The sequence below is a fragment of the Heterodontus francisci genome, chromosome 14, assembly GCF_036365525.1.
Source record: "Heterodontus francisci isolate sHetFra1 chromosome 14, sHetFra1.hap1, whole genome shotgun sequence".
NCBI classification, from domain to species: domain Eukaryota; kingdom Metazoa; phylum Chordata; class Chondrichthyes; order Heterodontiformes; family Heterodontidae; genus Heterodontus; species Heterodontus francisci.
The window spans coordinates 43,283,106-43,306,374 of record NC_090384.1 but is presented as its reverse complement, the minus strand read 5'-3'; the positions used below and the strand labels follow the sequence as shown (position 1 = coordinate 43,306,374).

The 23,269-nt window shown below is 44.6% G+C and overlaps 1 protein-coding gene across 1 annotated transcript in view; it reads right to left on the bottom strand.

Moving 5' to 3' along the window:
• LOC137376904 (anoctamin-9-like) overlaps positions 1-23,269 on the bottom strand; it is a 346,229-nt gene that overhangs the window by 209,222 nt on the left and 113,738 nt on the right. The window contains exon 10 of the mRNA XM_068045861.1: positions 600-734. Coding sequence (XP_067901962.1) covers positions 600-734 — 135 coding nt within the window. The remainder of the gene's footprint in view (positions 1-599; positions 735-23,269) is intronic.

Genomic DNA, 23,269 nt, shown 5'->3' with positions numbered 1-23,269 from the left:
GAGGGAATATTTTGTAAAATGGGGAGTCCTCAGATATTACAGCCAACTCAGACCAAATCTTAACTCAATCCTGCAGCATTAAACAGCATGGATCACTGGTGCGTGTTACAAAGAATTTACAGCACAGGAACAGAGTAATTGGCGCAACTGGTCTATGTAGTTGCTTATGCTTCTCATCAGCCTCCTCCCACTTTATTTACTTTATCTCACCCAAACACCATATCCTTCTATTCCTTTCTCATGTACTTATCTAGCTTCCCCTTAAATGTAAATATTCTTGTTGGCTCCACGACTTCCTGTGGTAGTGAGTTCCACATTTTCATTATACAGCCTGTAGTCCACTTGTAGCCTTCTTCGCCTTCATCCATAACCCTTAGCAGAGCTGTTGCGCTATGTTTTATGGGTACCACACATAGAAATGTTGCCAGAACTGGGACTTACTACACTTCCATCTTCTCCAGTGTCATAAAGCAAGGGCATACTTTTACAAAGTAGGTTTTTCTCTTGGAAATAAATTGTATCTCTTGTACTATTTGTTATGGCTTGTGATATAAATACTGCACTCATACAGTGATTGAAACACACAGCCGATACAGTACCTCACTTGGTTGTCTCCAAAGAAGATTAATCCATATAGAAAGACCACGGCTCCACATATAGCAGCAGGAATCAGCATGATAGTGTACCAACCAAGCCAGGCAAAATACAAGGCAATCCGCTCTCCAAAATACTGTCTACAAATAGAAATACAATGCAAGTCATCAAGATGCACAACATTTTAAACATGATGGTGGCATTTTATTTAGGTGACGGGTGTCTCGGCCACTGGCTGAATAGCCGGCGAGAGCCCATATTGCCTCTTTTTGGGAAGGCCCGCCGCATCACATGCCAATCAGGCATTTAACTGGGCAGCAGCGGGCCTTCCTCGGGATTAAGGACCCTGGCGACAAAGGTACTGCTGCTGAGAGCTCCTGGCCAATCAGAGGCCGACAGCTCTTTTACTAAGCAGCGCCAGCAGAGGTGGTGGCTGCTGCCGGTAGAGTATACACCTGAGGCTGAGGATCGTCGAGGGACCCAGGCCACAGCAGAGTCATGGCGGGAAGGGATTTGTGGGGAAGAGGGGTGTCGGGGTTTGGCAGCAAGGGCAGGGGGTGGCTTGCAGCAGCTGAACCCCCCACCATCCTCTTTCCAATGCTGGATCCCTCGATTAGGCACTAAATGCCTTTGAATGAGGGATACGCCATCCCCCGCCCCCAGGAGCAGGCAAGCAACCCACATGGGTTTGCTGGTCGTGCTCCCCAAGTGCTGACAGGCTTGCCCACCGCTGGGTTAATACCACTGGCGACTGGATGTGGCCTTTAATTGGGCATTAATTGCTCACTTAAAGTCTTCAATTGGCAGCAGGATGGGAAGGCCATCCATGGGCCCTTCCGCCACAGACTTAATTGAGGTGGTGGTGGGATGGTGGCAGGGTCCCCATCCACCGCCATCCCGCTCGATTAAATGCTCTCCCTACCTTCAAACTTGGTGTAGGGGAGAGCACAAAATCCAGCCCGATTTCTCTTTCTGCATATTGCTAGATATGTAGAACAGAGTCAACAACAATGACTTGCAATTATATTGCAATGTAGTAAAATGTCTCTAGGCACTTTGCGGGAGCGTTATCAAACAAAATTTGACACTGAGCTGCATAAGGAGATCTTACGATAGGTGATCATAAGCTTGGACAAAGAGATATGTGTCAAAGAGCATTGTAAAGTGGTGGAAGGTTTAGGGAAGGAATTCAAGGTCTTAGGACTTAGGAAGCTGAAGGCATGGTCGCCAATGGTGAAGCGCTTAAAATTGGGGATGCACAAGACCACAATTGGAAGAGTGCAGAGATCTCAAGTACTTGTAGGGCTGAAGGAAGCTACAGATATATGGAGGGGAAAAGTCTTGGAGGGATTTGAAAACAAGGTTAAGAATTTTAAAACCGTGATAGTGCCGGATGTGGGTGTTAATTGTATATTTCTTTCTTTCGGGCCTCCTTATCTCGAGAGACAATGGATACGCGCCTGGAGGTGGTCAGTGGTTTGTGAAGCAGCGCCTGGAGTGGCTATAAAGGCCAATTCTAGAGTGACAGGCTCTTCCACAGGTGCTGCAGAGAAATTTGTTTGTCGGGGCTGTTGCACAGTTGGCTCTCCCCTTGCGCCTCTGTCTTTTTTCCTGCCAACTACTAAGTCTCTTTGACTCGCCACATTTTTAGCCCTGTCTTTATGGCTGCCCGCCAGCTCTGGCGAACGCTGGCAACTGACTCCCACGACTTGTGATCAACGTCACAGGATTTCATGTCGCGTTTGCAGACGTCTTTAAAACGGAGACATGGACGGCCGGTAGGTCTGATACCAGTGGCGAGCTCGCTGTACAATGTGTCTTTGGGGATCCTGCCATCTTCCATGCGGCTCACATGGCCAAGCCATCTCAAGCGCCGCTGACTCAGTAGTGTGTACAAGCTGGGGATGTTGGCCGCCTCGAGGACTTCTGTGTTGGAGATACGGTCCTGCCACCTGATGCCAAGTATTCTCCGGAGGCAGCGAAGATGGAATGAATTGAGACGTCGCTCTTGACTGACATATGTTGTCCAGGCCTCGCTGCCATAGAGCAAGGTACTGAGGACAACATTATTGTGTTCAATTGTATGCAGGTTGTTGTGGTTGTTTTCAGTCCTTCGAAACAAGGATGACGTCTGCCAGGCATTCATGATTAGTGTCCTCTGGTGACTCAGCAGGCCTCTCATGTAGCCACAGATCTTTGGGCAGAGAGGACAGGAGTTGCCCTGAGGAAGCAGGGTGTTCTCAAGCCAGGATTCTGCTCTCTCTCCTTTCGCTTTCATCGCTTCTCTACAGCAAAGTTTATGCGAACAGTTTCTGATTGTGTTGCGGCTTGTTAGATGAGGTACTGCCGCGTGGTATCATGTGTGGCAAGTTCCTCCCACACACTGATGTCAACTTGTCCCCTTTTCAATGAGGCCTTCAGCGTGTCCTTAAAACATTTTCGCAGTCCTCCTTGAGATTGGGTGCTATCCTTCAGTTGTGAGGCGAGGATCTGCTTCAGAAGCTAATTATTTGGCGTGCAGATGCAGTGACAAGAACAGCAGAGCTGATCTCATAATCATGGTTGTGATGTTGGAGGAATAGGCATCAGTGAGGATGCTGGCATTTTTTTGCCTATCTTCTCACTTTACTTTGAGTATCCGGTGGAGAGACCACTGGTGAAAATTCTCCAGCACCCAGAGGTGCCTTTGGTAGGTGACCCAAGTCTCACTGCCATATAAAAGGGTGGTGACAACAACAGCGTTGTAGACTAAAGCCTTGTCCTCTTTTGGAGATCTCTGTTGTTGAAGACCTGGTCGTACAATTTTTGGAAGACTACGCTAGCACAGCTGATGCTGTGCTGGATCTCCACTTCGATGGTGACCTTTTGAGAAAGGCAGCTGCTGAGATATGAGAAGTGTTCAACAACTTCTAAAGTTTCCCCATCAATATAGAGGTCATAGAGAGGTCATAGCGAGATACAGCACTGAAACAGGCCCTTCGGCCCACCAAGTCTGTGCCGACCATCAACCACCCATTTATACTAATCCTACATTAATCCTATATTTCCTACCACATCCCCACCTTCTCTCAATTCAATATGATTGGCTAGAGGTGTAGATGCTTGCCCGGGGGAGGGCTGGTGGAGGATTTTGGTCTTGCTGATGTTGATTGAGAGACCACCCTTTAGTATACAGAGTTGAAGAGGTTAAGGGTGGTCTGAATGTCACGTGCAGTGTGGGCAACAACTGCGCAGTGTATTGACGTATTTTAAGTCGTGGATATGCTGGAGGGTCACCTTGGCTCTCAGCCTGTTAAAGTTAAAAAGCTTCCCATTGAATTGAAACTCAATCAGGACCCCTTATGGAAGTTGGCCATGAATGAGTTCCATGATCAGGCTGAGGTAAACAGTGAAGAGAGTAGGCGCAATCACACAGCCTTGCTTGACATCCGTCCAGACACAGAAGGACTTGGTCTCCAATCCATTGCAAAGGATGGTTGATGTCATACCATCATGCAGAAGTTGCAGAATAGCAACAAATTTTGCTGTCCATCTAAGTCTCTGGAGAACTTTCCAAAGGGCTTCGCTATTTATGGAGTCAAATGCAAACTTCTCGATCGGAAACGCCAAGCCATCTTTATATGTCAAAATCAGCTTATATCACAGCAGAAACAAGGAGAATATTTACTTACCAAATCCAAAGCTCACAGAATGATAAGGGTCATCGAGAATAAGTGGTGGTTACAGACTGGAACAACATGTGCCATTTCTTCCAGACCACCAAGGCCATCAACAGACCAAAAGCAAATGATCCATCCCCCCTTTGAGCTGAAGCAAGTAATACTCTTCTCAAAGACAATGTGACCATCTGAAACCATTGGAAGGAGCACTACTGGAACCTTCTCAATCGGGAGTCTGCAGTATTCAACAAAACCATCAAAATAATCCCTCAATAGCTTGCAAGATCAAATTGAGGTATGCTGCCAACACTTGCTGAGATACTAATGATTATCCAACAGATGAAGAACAACAAGGCATGTAGTCTGGACAACATTCCTGCAGAGATCTAAAAAGCTGGTAGTCATGAACTCTCACTCAAACTCTTACACAAATCTGGGAAGAAGAGGTACTACCTCCCGACTTTCACAATGCGATCATTGTTTCACTTTTCAAGAAGGGTGATGAATCTATTTGTGGGAACTATTGAGGCATATCCCTTCTGTGCAATGTCGAGAGGATTCTTACACTAATCCTCCTGAATCGCCTCCTACCCATTACCAAAGACATCCTTCCAGAGACCCAATGTGGTTTCCAGCCATCCAGAGGAATCAAAGACTTTGTTGCTCAACAAGTTCAAGAAACATATCTGGAACAATGCAAAGAGCCTTTATTGATCTGCAGGTGGTGGTCGTTAATTGGGAATTCACTTGCGCTTCTATAAATAAAAACAGACTGAAACTGTGGTGGTTGGTCTAGGAGGTGCAGATTTGTAATGCGTATCACTAAATGAAAGCTTATAAAAGTGCACAAAGATTGGCTCCAGTTCTATCCTTTGCTGGTTTCTGGAACAGAATGTGGTAGCAGAGGATGGTTACCCTAAGATGAAGCTTGGAAACTAAGAAAAAAAAAATTCAGACATAAAACTAAAATGCTAGTGGTGATTGTGGAAAAAGGCAGAAATCAAGTGTAAACTATTGGAATATGATTTTTTTTTTTTTTTCTTTTCTTTTGGGCCTCCTTATCTCGAGAGACAATGGATACGCGCCTGGAGGTGGTCAGTGGTTTGTGAAGCAGCGCCTGGAGTGGCTATAAAGGCCAATTCTGGAGTGACAGGCTCTTCCACAGGTGCTGCAGAGAAATTTGTTTGTTGGGGCTGTTGCACAGTTGGCTCTCCCCTTGCGCCTCTGTCTTTTTTCCTGCCAACTACTAAGTCTCTTCGACTCGCCACAATTTAGCCCTGTCTTTATGGCTGCCCGCCAGCTCTGGCGAATGCTGGCAACTGACTCCCACGACTTGTGATCAATGTCACACGATTTCATATCGCGTTTGCAGACGTCTTTATAACGGAGACATGGAATATGATTACCCTCCAATGATCTTGGAGTCTGAACCATATGGCCAGTGGGAGAATGAAGTGGATATGTGGACACAGGGCATGACCCTACCAAAGAGAAAACAAGGCCTTGGCATTGTTGCTTCCTATAAGAAGTAAAATCAGAAGCATTTTATGGGATGGATGCCCATCAATTAGACAGTGATGAAGGTTTGGACCATCTATTAGAGTTCCTGGATAAATCTACAAGAAAAATTATCTGTTGAATGCCCATGAAGCATGGTTAGAATTTGATAGATTTTGGTCATTTCATGGAAGAATGTATTATGGACTTTAACAGATTCCATAAAAAGTTGATGAAATTCAGTTTGGGGACCTCTGGATCAGGACCAGCATTTAAATTGCTGGATTGTGCTCGCCTATCTCATATAGAGAGGCAATGGGATCGAACTGGTGTTTGGTTCTCAGAGAAAGAGATTCTGTTGGATCAAAAACTCCTGGGGAAACAAACAGTCATTTCCTTAAGCTTTCATGGATCAAATGACACATTCCACAGTGACAAAAAGAGTAGAAGACTCAATGACCGCCAGATTTTGAAACAGTCCAAATACTAAATGCAGGCGTCAATGCAACAGAAGGATTAAGAACAGGCAGAATGAGGATGAAAGCATAAGAAATAGGAGCAGAAGTAGGCTATTCAGCCCTTTGAGCCTGCTCCACCATTCAATGAGATCATGGCTGATCTTCTACTTCAACACCATTTTCCTGCATTATCCCTGTATCCCTTGATGTTTTTAATATGTAGAAATCTATCGATTCCAGTCTTGAACATACTCAACGACTGAGCCTCCAACGCCCTCTGGGGCAGAGAATTCCAAAGATTCACCACCTTCTGAATGAGGAAATCTCTCCTCCTCTCAGTCCTAAATGGCATGCCCCTTATTCTGAGACTGTGTTCCCTAGTTGTAGACTCCTCAGCCAGGGGAAACATCCTTCCTGCATCTAACCTGTCGAGCCCTGAAAGAATTTTGTATGTTTGAATGAGATCACCTCTCATTCTTCTAAACTGCAGAGAATAAAGGCCTAGTCGATTTAATTTTCCTTTTTTTCTTATTTGTTCATGGGATGTGGGCGACGCTAGCTAGACCAGCATTTATTGCCCATCCCTCATTGCCCTTGAAAAGCTGGTGGTGAGCTGCCTTCTTGAACCACTGCAGTCCATGTGCTGAACCTTTGTTGCACTGCCTCTATGGCAAGTATATCTTTCCTTAGGTAAGGAGACCAAAACTGTACACAATACTCCAGGTGCAGTCTCACCAAGGCTCTATATAATTGCAGTAAGACATCTTTACTCCTATAGCCAAATTGTCTTGTAATGAAGGCCAAAATACCATTTGCCTTCTTAATTTCTTGCTGTACCTGCATGTTAGCTTTTAGCGACTCATGAACAAGGACACCTAAGTCCCTTTGAATTTCAAAACTTCCCAGCCTCTCACCATTTAAGAAATACTCTGTATTTCTGTTTTTCCTACCAAAGTAGATAACTTCACATTTTTCCACATTGTATTCCATCTGCCAAATTTTTGCGCACTCGCTTAGCCTCTCCAAATCTCCTTGGAGGCGTCTTTGCATCCTCCTCACAATTCACACTTCCACCTAGTTTGGGTCATCTGCAAACTTGGAAATATTACATTTTATATTTAATCCCCACATCCAAATCATTGATATAGATTGTGAATAGCTGGGGCCCAAGCACTGATCCTTGCGGTATCCCATTAGTCACTGCCGGCCAACCTGAAAATGACCCATTTATTCTTACTCTCTGTTTTCTGTCTGTACACCAGTTCTCAGTCCATGCCAATATATTCCCCCTAGTCCTATGTGCTATAATTTTGATTACAAACCTCTTGAGTGGGACCTTATCAAAAGCTTTCTGATAATCTAAATATACCACATCCACCAGTTCCCCCCTTATCTATTCTGTTAGTTATATCCTCAGGAAACTCCAATAGGTTTATTAAGCATGATTTCCCCTTCACAAATCCATGTTGACTCTGCCCAATCCTACCATTATTTTCTACGTGTCCTGTTATCACACCATCCTTTATTATAGATTCCAACATTTTCCCTACGACTGATGTTAGACTAACAGGTCTATAGTTCCCCGTTTTCATTCTCCCTCCTTTCTTAAATAGTGGGGTTACAATTGCTACCTTCCAAAATGCAGGAAACCATTCCAGAGTCTCTAGAATTTTGGAAGATGATCACCAATGCATCCACTATTTCTAAAGATTTTTGATCTAATACAATCCTTGATTTCTTTTGTTAGCCACAGTTGATCGAATTTTATATTACGTTTGAAAGTGATGTTCAATCAGAAACTAGGGTCGTAAATCTAAGCAAAGGAAACTATGAAAGTATGAGGGGCAAACTGGCTATCGTGGATTGGGAAACTATGCAAAAAGCTATAAATGTAGACATGCTTTAGCTATGGTTGGAACACTTTCCATGCGGGTTTTTATGTATTAAAGGAATGTATTTTTGTTGTAAACTACGTATTAGTTCTTTAAATATTAGCCATTTCACATTCCCTAGTTGGTTCCTCTATGTACTACTCTAGAAAACCATCTCGTATAGGTTCCATGAATTCGTCCCCCACAACATTAGTACCAATAAAGTTTACCCAGTCTATATGTAGATTGAAATCCCCCCTTGTTTCATGCACCTCCAATTTCCTGATTTATATTGTGATTTACATTACCACTATAGTTTGGTAGCCTATAAACAACTCCCACCAATGTTTTCTGTCCCTTGCTGTTTCTTAGTTCCACCCAAGCTGATTGTACATCGTGACCTTTAGAACGGATGCCCTCTTTAATTAACAGAGCTACCCCAACACCTTTTCCCAGTTTCCTGTCCTTCCTGAATGTCACGTACCCTTGGCCATTTAGGTCCCAGCTTTGGTTTCCTTGTAGACACAGCTCTGTAATGTCTATCAGGTCATACATATGAACTTCTAATTGAGCTGACAATCTTAAGTTTGCAATCCCTGTCCCTTCCTGCCATATTCTGATTATCATTACCTTTATTGCCACCTTGATCTATTGCCTTGTCATTTCCCTTTAATTTATTCAATTTTCCCCTACATGATCCCTTCCCACGCTCTATTTAATTTAAAGCTCTCTCTACTTCCCTAGTTATCTGACTCACTAGAACACTGGTCCGAGCACGGTTCAGATGAAGTCCGTCCCAATGGTACAGCCCCCACTTTCCTCAGTACTGGTGCCAGTGCCCCATGAACTGGAACCCACTTCTCCCATACCAGTCTTTCAGCCTAGCATTTATCTATCTAATCTTACTTACCCCATGTCAATTTGCACATGGCTCAGGTAATAATCCAGAGATTTTTAATATAGTGCCTAGCTCCTGATTCTGATTTTTAATATAGTGTTTTTTAATATGGGTTCTGATTTTTAATATAGTGCCTAGCTCCTCATATTTCCATTGCAGAACCTCTTTCCTAGTCTTATCTATGTCGTTGGTACCTACATGGACCATGACAAGTGGATCCTCCACTTCCCACTGCAAGTTCCTCTCCAGCCCCAAGCAGATGTCCCGAACTCTGGCAATGGGCAGGCAACACAGCCTTCTAGATTCTTGCTCTTGGCTGCAGAAAACAGTGTCTATGCCTTGACTCTACCGTCTCCCACTACATCCCTTTTAACTCCCCCCCACTTGAACAGCTTCCTGTACCATGGTGATGGTCAGTCTGCTCATCCTCACTACAGCCTTCCCTCTTGTCCATACAAGCTGCAAGGACCTCAAACTTGTTGCTCAATTGCAAGGACTGAGGCTCCTCCGCTCCCACCTTCTCGATCCCCTTACCTGCCTGACTTGCAGTCACATCCTCCTGTCCCTGACCACTGATCAAATCAGAAGACTCTATCCTAAGGGGTGCGATTGGCTTCTGGAACAATGTGTCCAGATAACTTTCCCCCTCCCTGATGCATCGCAGTGTCTGTAGCTCAACCTCCAGCCAATGACTCTGATCCAAAGCTCCTCGAGCCTCAGACACTTACTGCAGACTGTTTGCCATGGATCACAATGGCATCTACCAGCTTCCACATACTGCAGCCTCAACGCATCACCTGCCCTGCCATCTTTATAATCTGATGTTAATTAATTTAATTTCTTAATTAATTTATAATTAATAAGCCTCACTACTACTAAGCCCCACTTCTAGCAAGCTTTACTACTGCTGGCAAACCTTACTACAATTAATAAAACCTTACTAATAAATCACCCAAGTCTCTGAAGATTCTTATGGTTACTATTCCAATTAATGTTATACTAACCCCAATTAAAATTCTTCAGTTTAGACAACAGAAAAAGAGAAAATGTTCGCCAACCAATCACCTTCTATGCTGGAACGTCACACATCAATTCCTCTTTTCCTCTCTGCACCAAATTCCCACTTGAATCAAGTTCCCATCTTCACACTCTGACTACGTCTCACTCAGGCAAAGTCTCCAGTCTGTGAACCCCTTACTCATGTGGTTTGAAATACTGACTGCTTTCATAGGGCCTCTGATGAGTCACTTGCTAGCTAGCTAAACTTCCTGCTACAGTAATTAACACCTATTGAACCAACAACTTGCAGCTACAATTAATTAATGCCCAATTAAGGGCCTCATTCCATCTCCTCTGGTATTCGCCCATTGGCAGAGAGGCCTGACACTACATGGGGAGCACACCAAGCAAATCTGTGCGAGTTGCTTGCCGGCTCCATGGCGTGAGGGCTCCCTTGTTAAAAGGCACTTAGTGTCTGATAGAGGGACCCGGCATCAGGAAGGAGGGGGCCCCGCTGGGAGCCACACCTCTGCCCTTGCAGCCAGCCCCTTACACCCATCTCACCCACGATCCCCACCCCGTGAAACTCCTCCCGCCCTGACTCATTTGCGGCCTGGGTCCCTCGGCTTCAGTGGATCCATTACCGGCAGCAGCTACTGTCTCTGCGGTGGCGCTGCTCAATGAAATAGCTGCCGGCCTCTGATTGGCCGACGGGTCTTAGTGAGCAGAACCTCTGTTCCTGGGGATCTTAATCAGGGCTAGTCATACAACAATACACAGTGTGCTGACACATAGTGGGGGCTGGGAAGAAAGGGGCCACAGCACACAGATGGCCAAGGAATTGTAGGCAGTCCAGGAAAACAGGCTGAAACAAGAGAAATGTTACCAGACAGTGTCCTGGCATAAACCAGATAAAGGAGTTGCTATGGACATGAGATATGATTAGACTCACAGTAGATAATGGAAGAGTGTAAAGAATCAAGAACTACTGACCAGGCTCTCACTGAACCAAATAAGGAATTATCATTATGTCATTATACCAGACCCCTAAGAGTAAGTAAGAGGGGAGGGTCTTGGAAACAAGACTTAACCCTCGACTGAAACTGGGGACAGCAAGAGAACCCGGGGAAGAACGCTCGAGAAGGGTCAGGTCTGAGCGAAGGGCTCAGAGAACAGAAGAGCAGCCGTAAGTCCGAGACTGATCACCTTGTGTCTTGACGAGTTGAATACTGTGCAAGTAGTGACAGCTTGTACTTGATGATTTAACGTGTGAATAAAACACTGATATACCTTTCACCAGTCCGCTTTTGTGAATTCTTTAAGAGTAAGTGCAGATTAGGCACAACGTAATTGGCGCCCAACGTGGGGCTCAGTTTTAGTGCTATTTCAAGTTATTTTGAATAGTCTCACCGAGTGCGAACTAATTTATAAACCAAGTTACGAGTTCGACGGATCGGACTGGCCAGAGTGGGAGTTGGAACTCTGGAAATATTTGAAGGGCAAGTGGCCTTCGTGGATAGAGTTTGCAGTTAAGCAGTACATGGGCCAGAGGTCCATTGGGGTACAGCATTGGGAGGATGCACGTACCCACCAAGTCAAACGGGCACCTAGGTTAGTGAAAGCCACTGCTGAGTGGCATGATAGGGCCCTGAAGGCAGAAACAGTTAGTGCAGCACAGGTGGTGCATTTAAGCCAATTCCGGTCTCAGGCTGAAAAGGCTGAATACAGTCGCAAGAAGGCTGAGAGGGCGAAGGAACAGCTCACAAAAGCGAAACAGAAATGCTCTGACTTACAGACCGCAATGATGGTTCTGCACCACTCACAGAAGGAGTGGGTGTACCAGTCAGCGGATCATACAAAACATAGGAAGGATGATGACAATGATGACTTTAATCGGGCTGACTTAGCAGATAAGACCACTAAGTACCATGACGATGGTTACAGTCCTTGGGATGACCATCCCCCGAACCGCCTGAAACCCCAATCGAGCCTTCGACCCTCACCTTGTCCTTACCTATGGGGCCATTAATAACTGATTGAACAGATGGGGGCCTGAGGGCTCCATGACTAAGTTTACGGCAGAGTGACATAAAAAGTTCAAAGTGATTCCTGACAATGCAGCCGGCCACTGACGTCATCAGGCTGCACTAAGGTGCGCACATGCGCAGAAGGGCTCTCTGCGCTTACGCTGCATTCCGACTTGACAGGACAGGTTAGCGCATACGCCGATGACATCATCACGTGACGTGTGCATCTTTGGGCAACGCGCCTGGTTGGCCTCTGCACATGTGCTTTATATGTACAGCAATGCAACGCCAATGGATGTTAACGCATGTGTCAACCTTCAGATATTCACGCATGTGTCAAGCTTCGGCGCGAGTTTCTAAAAGTGGAAGGAGGAGAGGTTTCGTCGGGCATTTTATTGCTATTATTTAGTCTTTTTGGAGATTTCAGTCTGCTTCATTTTTATTAGAAAGAGGAGAGTGCTCAAAAGGTAAGTTGCTCTGAAAACATTTCCAATGTCTGGAGCACTACATGTACTCCAGTTCCTGTTGTAAGTTGCTCTGAAAACATTTCCATTGTCTGGGGCACTGCATGTGCTCCAGTCCAGTGCACTGCACGGCTCAGATGCTGGACGAGATTGTGGGTGTTTTTGTCAATTTCATGGGATCCAGCACCTGCCACGTGAGATCAGCCATTGTGGATAAGGACATCAATGAGATCAATGCGATCAAGAAGCATCTCCCAGCTGCAATGGTTCTCCTCCGTCAGTTCCATGTGATGCAGGGCATGAGGAGGAAGATCAGCAGCTACCCATTGAACAGTGAACTGTGGGATCAGTTGTTTATGATCTGCAAGGAAATGGTTCATGCACCTTTGGAGGACAAGATCACAAGTTGCGTAGAAAGGATTGGGCACCTCTACCCACCCCTGCAGGGCTACCTGCTTACAAACTAGATTCCACAGAAGGAGATATGGGCATCATGTTCACGTGGTAAAGTCCGAACGTTTGGGAACAACAACAATCGCATTGAGTCAGAGAATGGCAAGATAAAGAACCAGCTCCACTCCTCCTCATCCATGAGGGAAATGCATCTCAGCGCTGATCTTCCACAATAATGTCCTGGATCGAGAGCGCTCCTATTCCACATTCCTGCAGGGAGCCACTTTCAAGTGCATCGCAGATGCACCAGCAGATCTACAATCATTCTACACAGGATTCACCAATCACGCTGTGAAGCTGATGCATCAGGATCATAGCCACATTCATCGAGTAAATGTCAAGCTGCAGGACAAAGGCACAGTGACTGTGATTTCTGGTGCCAAGCAGTACACACTGCAGATACATGATGGCCAGGCTACCTGCAGCTGTATCTTCTCCATTCAGACTTTGTTGCCCTGCAAACATGCTATTGTTGTGCAGAGGCATCTCGGTCTGTCTTTGGAGAGGCTTGCCCCCAACTGCCACTGGCGTGCATCTCAGAAACCCACGAGGACAGGCATGGCTGCTGCCATTGTGATTACAGAGGAACAGCCAAGGCCCCTCAGCTACAATGAAAAATACCGCTTGCTTTCAGATCAATTGTATCAGCTACAACAGGCCGTTCTACAGAGTGGAATGGCATCATTCATGCGGAAACTGGACTGGCTGCGGCGACAGATTCTCCACTGGCTGCAAGGACTGGCCGATGAGATGGAGCCAATTAATTTGCCCAACAATTGCCCGGAGGCTCCTTCGGATGGAGGTGGCCACGAGCTGGAACTCAGTCGCAATCCATGGATCCTGAACGTTTCACCCCCTGGCCTGATGAGCTGATGGACCATATGTACGCCTGCCTGTTCACAGCTCCACTTCCCCCACCTGTGGACCCTCTCCTTGCTGTTCAGTCACACTGGCACATCCAATCACCGTACCGATGGACACTGATATTCAGCCACCTGTTCCTGCACCCATCAGAGCAGTGCACATGGACACAGCCACCTGTTTCCCCATCCACCCTTGAAACAACCATGCAGAGCCTTGTGAGACTACGCAATTGCCAGCTGCTGCCTGTCAAGCAGAGAGAGCGTCCAAAGGGGTCAAGCGCTTGGGGAACATTCAGCAAGAAGAGACTGAGCACTAAAAGAAACAAGCATGCAGTGCCCAGTGGTAGCACGAATGTGAATGCTCTTGCTGTGTACACAACTGGTGAGGTGAGAGTGCAGCCACACCGTTCTCCAACCCCAATGTTGCTTTAAGGCAAAGGTAGATAAGAGCGAAAGAAATGGAAGGCAATGCTGATAATAGTAGGCAGGATTAAATGGGAGCGGATGGGAAGGCGCAGGAGTAGCATAACCACTAGCAGAGAACAGCTGGGCTAAATGGCCTGCTTTATGTTCATAGTCCAAAAGAAATGTGCTTCTTTTTCCAGCACCCTCACATCATTAATGTTGTCCCTGAGAAATGCATTGAACCATCACGAGATAGGGGCAGTAACATCATCCTGACCCCTACAGCTGAGGTGCGTACTAAGTGATTCATTGGCGGTGTTATCAGTACGTGCCTTTACTGCAGAACATAAAGCATGCTCAACAGTAATTTCATTGGAAGGAGGGAAACTCTGACACTGATGTTCTTTCCTTATTTCTTTTCATGTAAAACATGCCCTCGAGACTTAAGGACAGCATTCAAGCAACAGAGGCAGTGCAGGAGAGGACTCAAGGATGTGCTGATTCCTGCATCTGAGGTGGGTAAACAGTGCTTCATTGGCGATGCTATCAATTGGTGTCTTCACTGCAGAACTTAAAAAGGTGTGCACAACTGTAATTTCAGTAGATGGAGGGAGGCAAGCTCTGCCACTGATTTTCTTTATTTCTTTTCATGTAAAACATGCCGTCGAGAAAACAATCCTTGAGACTTAAGGTCAGCATTCAAGCAATGAAGGCAACCGGATCATGATGCAGAGCTTGTCACGATGTGGAAAGGAACCTTGCATTTATGGATGAAGTGGGAACGCACATTGGGATTCACTTGGGAAACATTCACCAGGAATAGACTGAGCTCAGACTCTTGTGACTTTGCCTTCTTCACATGGACAATACAGTAGTGGAATAGAGAGCCAAGCGTTCATTCACGGCAAGGCTCTCCAGGAACAATCTCTTTAGTTCTGCATAGCAGAGACTTGGCCTGTCTGTTTCATGGGAAAGCTGGTGACACAACACTCATGTATCCATGCACAGCAGTGCCTCGAATGCTTCATGTACTTAATAAAATTTCTCAATAATTAAACACGGAATTGTTGAGGTTTTTGATGACATTTTTCCCGACTTTGCAACTACATTTCAGATATTCAATCCAAGTGTAAAATCAGTCCTTGGGGAGGTGGGGGGGTAGAGGGGGGGGGTGGGGGCGAGAGGGAGTTAAATTCAGAACTGCCTGAAGAGGGGGATGCAAAAGGCATGGAACAGACAGCTGGAACGCCTGCAGTACAGTTGCGAAGTAGGGGAGAGAGTGGCTGGATGGGGGATCTGCAGCTGGAGGGAGCAGTTAGATGGCGGGGGCCCGTAGAGAGCCGCGGGGAGCGAGCGGCCAATGACCTTGGTGTTACCAGGTGCGGGGACCGGCTGGCATGCCCTTTGTTGTTGCAAGTGTGTGGCGCATGCACAGAAAAACGCACTCCTCCTCTCTCCAGCCGCTCCGTTCCCCACCTCGCCACGCTCTCCGGCCGCTCCCCCCATCACCACTCTCTCCAGCCACTCCGCACCCCCGTCCCACTCGCTCGCCCCCTCCCCGGCCCGTTCGCTCGCTCTCTCCCTCCGGCCATTGCGTGCTGCCATGTGTTTAGGTTAGGTTGCCTTCGTGTGATTATTTGAGCAGTGCCATCTTTAGTCCTGGCAGCTGCTAGGCATTGCGCATGTGCCACTGCAGCGCCATATAGTGGTAGCGTTGTCAGCAAACGCAGCTTAAAAAGCTTTAGTGAAATTTCAAGTGAGTATAAATGAGTTACTGTGTCTTTATGATTCGAATGCGTGAATGTTGGTAGCTTCCATGAATGATTTGAAGAATGAGGTGCTGACGAGGAAGTGGAGACCTCTTCACAGACCCAAGGACAAAGATTAGACAGTGGTTCACCAGACAGTGGTGCCACTGTTCTCCCTGTGTCTGCGTGGGTTTCCTCCGGGTGCTACGGTTTCCTCCCACATGCCAAAGACTTGCTGGTTGATAGGTTAATTGGCCATTATAAATTGCCCCTAGTATAGGTAGGTGGTAGGGAAATATAGGGACAGGTGGGGATGTGGTAGGAATATGGAATTCGTGTAGGATTAGTATAAATGGGTGGTTGATGGTCGGTATAGACTCGGTGGGCCGAAGGGCCTGTTTCAGTGCTGTATCTCTAAACTAAACTAAACTAAAACTAAATGAATGTCCTTGGGATGCGCAGCTTGTGTTCTGTAGAACTGACAGTCATTAACTCTTTGTTGTCTGGCCTTAATGACGAATTAATGGCTCAACTATCACCAGTAACCTGTCTCTAGATGCAGAATTAAACAAGGGCATGGGAAAGGCTTCCTCTGCTATGTCAAGACTGGCCAAGAGAGTGTGGGAAAATGGCGCACTGACACAGAACACAAAAATCCAAGTGTATCAAGCCTGTGCCCTCAGTACCTTGCTCTACGGCAGCGAGGCCTGGATAACGTACGTCAGCCAAGAGGGACGTCTCAATTCATTTCTTCTTCGCTGCCTCCGGAAAATCCGTGGCATCAGGTGGCAGGACCGTATCTCCAACACAGAAGTCCTTGAGGCGGCCAACATCCTCAGCATATACACCCTACTAAGCCAGCAGCGCCTGAGATGGCTTGGCCATGTGAGCCACATGGAAGATGGCAGGATCCCCAAGGACACGTTGTACAGCGAGTTTGTCGCTGGTACCAGACCCACTGGCCATCCATGGCTGTGCTTTAAAGACGTCTGCAAACGCGACATGAAGTCCTGTGACATTGATCACGAGTCGTGGGAGTCAGTTGCCAGCGATCGCCAGAGCTGGCGGGCAACCATAAAGGCGGGGCTAAAGCGTGGCGAGTCGAAGAGACTTAGCAGTTGGCAGGAAAAAAGACAAGTGCAAGGAGAGAGCCAACTGTGTAACAGCCCCGACAACCAATTTTATCTGCAGCACCTGTGGAAGAGTCTGTCACTGTAGAATTGGCCTTTATAGCCACTCCAGGCGCTGCTGCACAAACCACTGACCACCTCCAGGCGCTTATCCATTGTCTCTCGAGACAAGGAGGCCAACGAAGAATGACGAATGCATGAGCCTGTTACTTGTTCTATTTTTTTTTTACACGTGTATATTTTGTGGGAACCTTGAGTCATGTTTTGGTTGTGAACTAGTTGAACCTGTGTGTTTCTAGACATCAGGACAGGGAATTTGACACAGATTTTGGTACTTTGAATTTATAACCCATTACAGGAATCAATTTTCTAAGTTGTTTGAAATTGAATGAGTGTGAAAAGTGCTTGTTGAGTGTTTAGTTCAATTTAAGATTGTGCACACAGAAGTGGGGTATAAAATTGAAATATATTTTAAATTAAAGTTTTTATTTTAAAAGTTGGTTTTACAACTGTGAAAAGGCAATGAACAATTTTCTAAGAAATAAGCTTCAGCCTTGAAGGTCTGAAGATGCCTGGCAGAAATCCAATTTGAAATTTGAAACACTGTTTCAATTGGAGTTCCAGTTTAAAATCTGCTCTTGTTTTTTTTGGAGTTTCAATTAAAGACATGTTTTACTGACAGTTTTAAGTAGAAAATGTCAGGAATTGGATATTGGTTTAAGGGAGAGAAGGATAAACAAAGGAGATATGGAAAAGATTCTGTCTGTTTAAAGTTTGTTTAAGAAGCTAGTGTTAAATCTTTTGTTTTAAGGATATTAAATAATTTTTTCTTTAGTTTTTGGTTTTATTACAGTGATTTGAAAAGGCACCTGAAGGAAGAACAAGAAAAATGACGCAATTTACCTATCTTTAATAAAAAGCACGTGCTATTCTGTTCTGTGTGTAGTTAATAAGTATTATAAGTTAATAAGTCTGAATTAAGTTTATACTATTAAGGTTAACTTACCTGTTAAGTTAAGAAAACTGGAAACTTCATTTGTGGCCACAATGAACTTTCAAGATGATGTCAAGGTTTGAAGGAGTCTTGAATTCCCCGGACATAAGACTCGCTCATATAACATTGGCAGTTTTGATTTTTAAATGTTTTCCGGTGAATTGGAATTTGGAATCATCTTTGTTGTATTAAAAAAATCTTTGGATTAGAAACCTCTCACAAAATATGCTAAAAGTTTGGAAACATTTGGAGTTTAATCTAAAATGCTGTCTTTCCTGATGGAGATACTTTCCTTTGAAGTCGATAATGTTACTAATGATTTTGTTGTTTTCAAACCCTGAGGATACCTAAAGAATTGAAAAAAAAAACTTAAAATGGAGTGTAGTTCTTCTTGATCAGAAAAAAAAGGTTACGTAAAGTGACGCAGCTGAGAAAGGTTTTGCTCTGCCCCCTTGGATGGAGACAAGCAAAAAGATAACCTCACTGCAGCTATTGTTTTTCCATTTAATCCACCACACAATTTTTGCATTGCTGAGAGTAAAATTTATATATATTGGACATTATTAAATTTTAAATTTCTAAATTGACAGATATAATTGGACAAATTAACCCATTGGACAGGGGCGCAGGGCCACAATGGATTCTTTGTGGGGCTTTTTTTAAGCAGGTGACTGTAGGTTCCAACGCCACATGAGAACTGATGCCACAGCAAGAGATCCAGCAGCTTTAAGAATTTAAGAACTTAATTGCAGACATCAAATGTCACAGCATCTTTATCAATGAGACAAAGTGCTTGAGAAGGAGAGATAGTTGCAAGCACTTCTGTCTTTAATGTAAAATCAAAATGCAATACCACCAAGTCTGGGCATAAAAAATTGAAATCGATAAACAAAGTTTAATTGATATGAGTAGTTATTTAAAGCACTCAAAGGGAAATTTATCTGACATTAAAGAGGACAATCAAAGTTTCAGAAAACAAAAAAAAACAAAACAGTCTAAGTGGTTTACTGTATCGAACATTAGCAATTGGTTCTGGTCCATACCGCTGGCACAACAGTGTCAATATAAATTTGTGTTTACGTTCTAAGGACAACAGTACACCTGGACGTGTCTCACCCAGGGATTTCATAATAGGCCGTTGATATTCCCGATCAGAATGTTTGATCCAATATATGGATGACCTACTGCCTGAAATGGAGGGTAAGGGGGAGCATTTAGAGATACTAGAGAAGCTCCTTCGACTCCTCTGGAAGGTTGGAGTGAAAATTAACCCTAAAAAAGCACAGATAATGAAAGAAAAGGTTTCCTATTTGGGAATAGTGATAACAGAGAAAGCACGAAATACAGCAGATGCAAGTACAGACAATTCTCAAACTCCTCCTACCGATATTAAGGCTCTCGAAGATCATTTTTGGGCCTCGTTGGGTATTGCAAGAACCATATTGATGGATTTGCCTTAAAGGCAGCCCCTTTATATGATCTCTTGAAAAAGAGCTCCGAGTGGGTATGGGCACCAGAGTGTCCATCAGTGGTTGCAGAATTAAAACAGGTGCTGGCCACAGCTCTGGCACTACAGGTACCGGACCCATCCCTACCCTTTGCCCTCAAGATCACTACCACAGATACTACTTTATTAGCGGTATTGCTTCAGGAAAAGCATGGCCGAAATCTGCCCAGTGGCATACGCATCTCGCTTGCTAATGTCGGTAGAAAAGGCCTTTACGGCATGTGAAAAGCACTTGCTGGCCGTCTTCTGGATGATTCAAAATTTTACTTCTATTAATCGGCCTCAGCCTATGCTAACACGCCTATCCAGTTGTTACTGGATGGACAAGTGAAGGATGGTAATGTTAGTCAGGATCGTACTGCTCGGTGGACCTTGCTCTTGCAAGGTAGAGACATTTCCGTAAAAAAAAAAGCAAGGACTACTACTACCTGCCTGGTGGACAATTCAATCTACCAGGGCGAACCTAATGAGCGTCAGATTTTGACAGCAAAGGCCCTCAAGAGACCTTTTGTGTCAAAATCATTGGGGGGCGTACAAGGGAAGAAGCCAGCAATCAAAATTTTTGTTGACAGTTCCTCTACAGGAGGGGACATCTGGTTGACACTGTCCAACTGGTAGAAGTACATGGCAGCTGCCAGGGGCTACAGGAAGATGGAGATGGGGACGAGCGATGGGTCTTTCTTGTAACGTTACAATCAGACAGTGGGTATGGGTCGAATGCCCAAAAGGGACCACATTCAGGGAGCCACCAGGGACCCCGAGTTCCCCGTATGGCATTGTGATGAAGAAGACTGTAGAACCCAATCAATATGTGTGAAACCACACAACGATAGGGGCTATTGGCTCTATTGTGTTGGGGAAAACAAAAAAAGGACCGGTCAGGAGATTAAACGGGCAAGAAGCACCAACCCCCACGGTTACCCCCCACATCCAAATCACCAACGATTAAGGTTACAGCCTAGCAGCCACAAGTGACTGATCTCCCTTGCCCTGTCTTAGCTGCAGGACCAGTAAATGGACTTGCAATAATAAAAACTAATAAAATCATATATGATAATATACAGCATGAGTTGGTACCAGTAATATTGACTATCTCAGATATCCAGCTACCTGACTGGTGCCCTGAGAAGACCAGAGAGTTGTACAAGGTACTACTGCAACAACTGCTGGGACAACAGTTCGGTGACGAGAGAATAATAAAGAGAAAGAGATGTAAACGTAGTTTAGTGAATGATGTGGCTACAGTCTTTAATACGGGAACTTCAATTGTCAATACTATAGATTTGGGAAGTGTGGACCAGAAGGCTAGAACTCTGTAAGTTAGTAAAAGATATTTTGAAAAAGGAGCAAAAGGGACAGAGTGGTGTAGCTAAAGTAGGACAGGATTTGACAAACGCAGTGACAGGACTGGTAAGTGTACTGGAAGGTAATGCTCATACTATTAATGATATAATAGAAAATGTAAGGGTGGTCCACGATATTTCAAATAATGAAAGTGTTTGTAGTAAGTACATTCGTGGATGTTAGAAATTCGGGAAAAATTGAGGCAAATTGGTGCAGGACAGGTGCCAGTTTGGATAAATGACACCCAGTTGGAGTACTTGGCTAGTCACATAAATGATAAAATTACCAGGTGCCAAGTCAGAAAACTTGTTAAGGTATGGAAAGGTCAGTCATGTGTAAATACAAGATCTATGAGTACTGGGGTAGTGTTGGGAATACCTGTAATTCCAAGAGATAAGTTAGGGATGCAACGATATGAAATAGAAAATACAGGGGTAATAAGGGAAAAAGATTACATAAAATACTAAGATATATTACCCTATGTTGTGGAAATTGGAAAAGAGATAATTGGGACAACCTTATCTAAGTGTAGTTTGGAAAACCAGGTGGCCATATGTCCTCATCCTATATATAAAACAGCAGAGTCAAAATGTGGATTTAATACCACTGTAAACTGCACCATGGAGACCAGGAAAGCAGTGTCAGGGCTAACCCATATGGAAAAGGGGAGATATTGCTTAACTACCACGACGAAGGAATACCAGCATGGACATAACCGGACTCGTCTGGTGAGCAACAGTACATTCTGTTTCAACACACAAATACCAACCAGAGTAGGAAAGATGGAGTTGGTAGACATAAGTGAAAAATACATAAACGAAAGACAGAAACGATAACAGTGACAAAGTATTGAGGAGGACTTGATAAATTACCTCCGGGAATACGAATATACTATTCAGCCATTGTCCACGCGCTTGGGTAAAGAGAGGCAGCAGCTAGAAGCCATTGCTGTAGTGTACTACAAGCTGGAACTACAGTTGAAGAAGCTACAAGGTGAAATTGATGAGATAAACAATTCTACTTGGTAGAAGGACTTATGGAACTGGGGGTCAAATGTGCAGATGCACCCCTGGTTTAGAATTATCTCCCATGTCCTGATAGTGGTTTTGGTTAACATGGTGTTATATGTGACATACCTAATTTGGAAACTTAAGAAAATAAATAAGGAATGGGAGAGGATGTACGAGTGCAGGTTAGACAGCTACCTTAAAGGCAATCAGTATTCGAACTTGCTCTATAAAAAGTTAGACAATTAATTATGTAACACAAGGGTAATTGTATAACCTATTCGTATATGCTTACAATGAATTAATGAATGATCAATGTACTCTAAAAATGAAATTGACTATTATGTTCACACAAGTGACTGATTATTTAATAGTGATGCTTTAATTGTGCTTTCTTTAACATTACACTGCTTATGCTTTTGCTATGAAAATGAAATTGTAATTGCACAAGTGTACTACCTAAGAGACACAAGAGTGTGATCCCTTGGACATAGACTTACAGGATCAAAGGGGGGGACTGTAGACCCAGTAAAAACACATAAGAATTTAGTGAGACACAGGGCTAGTCATACAACAATACACAGTGTGCTGACATAGTGGGGGCTGGGAAGAAAGGGGCCACAGCACACAGGTGGCCAAGGAATTGCAGACAGTCCAGGAAAACAGGCTGAAACAAGAGAAATGCTAGCAGACAGTGTCCTTGCACAAACCAGATAAAGCAGTCTCTATGGACACGAAATATGATTAGACTCACAGTAGACAAAAGGGAGAGTGTAAAGAATCAAGACATGCTGATCAGGTTCTCACTGAACCAAATAAGGAATTATCATTATGTCATTATACCACATCCTTAAGAGTAAGTAAGAGGGGACGGTCTTGGAAACAAGATTTAACCCCTGACTGAAACTGGGGACGGCACAAGAACCCCAGGGAAGAACACGTGAGAAGGTACCCTCAGTTAAGGGCTCAGAGAACAGAAGAGCAGCTGCAAGTCCGAGACTGATCACCTCGTGTCTTGACGGGTAGTATGCTGTGCAAGTAGTGAGAGCTTGTACTTGATGATTTAATGTGTGAATAAAACATTGATTTACCTTTCACCAGTCTGCTTTCATAAATTCTTTAAGAATAAGTGCAGATTAGGCACAACAAAAGTGGCAAGCCTTCCCCAGAGGAGGCAACTCGGCTCTCACCGGTGCTTCAGCCTGTGGTTGAAACCACCATCACCCACATTAAATTCTCCCCATTGCATCCCCTTAACAAAACATGACTTTTCTCATCAGAGTCTTGAATAAGTATTAATAACACCAGGCGATAAGAATTACAGAGGGAAAAGAACAAATTGTCTTAAAGT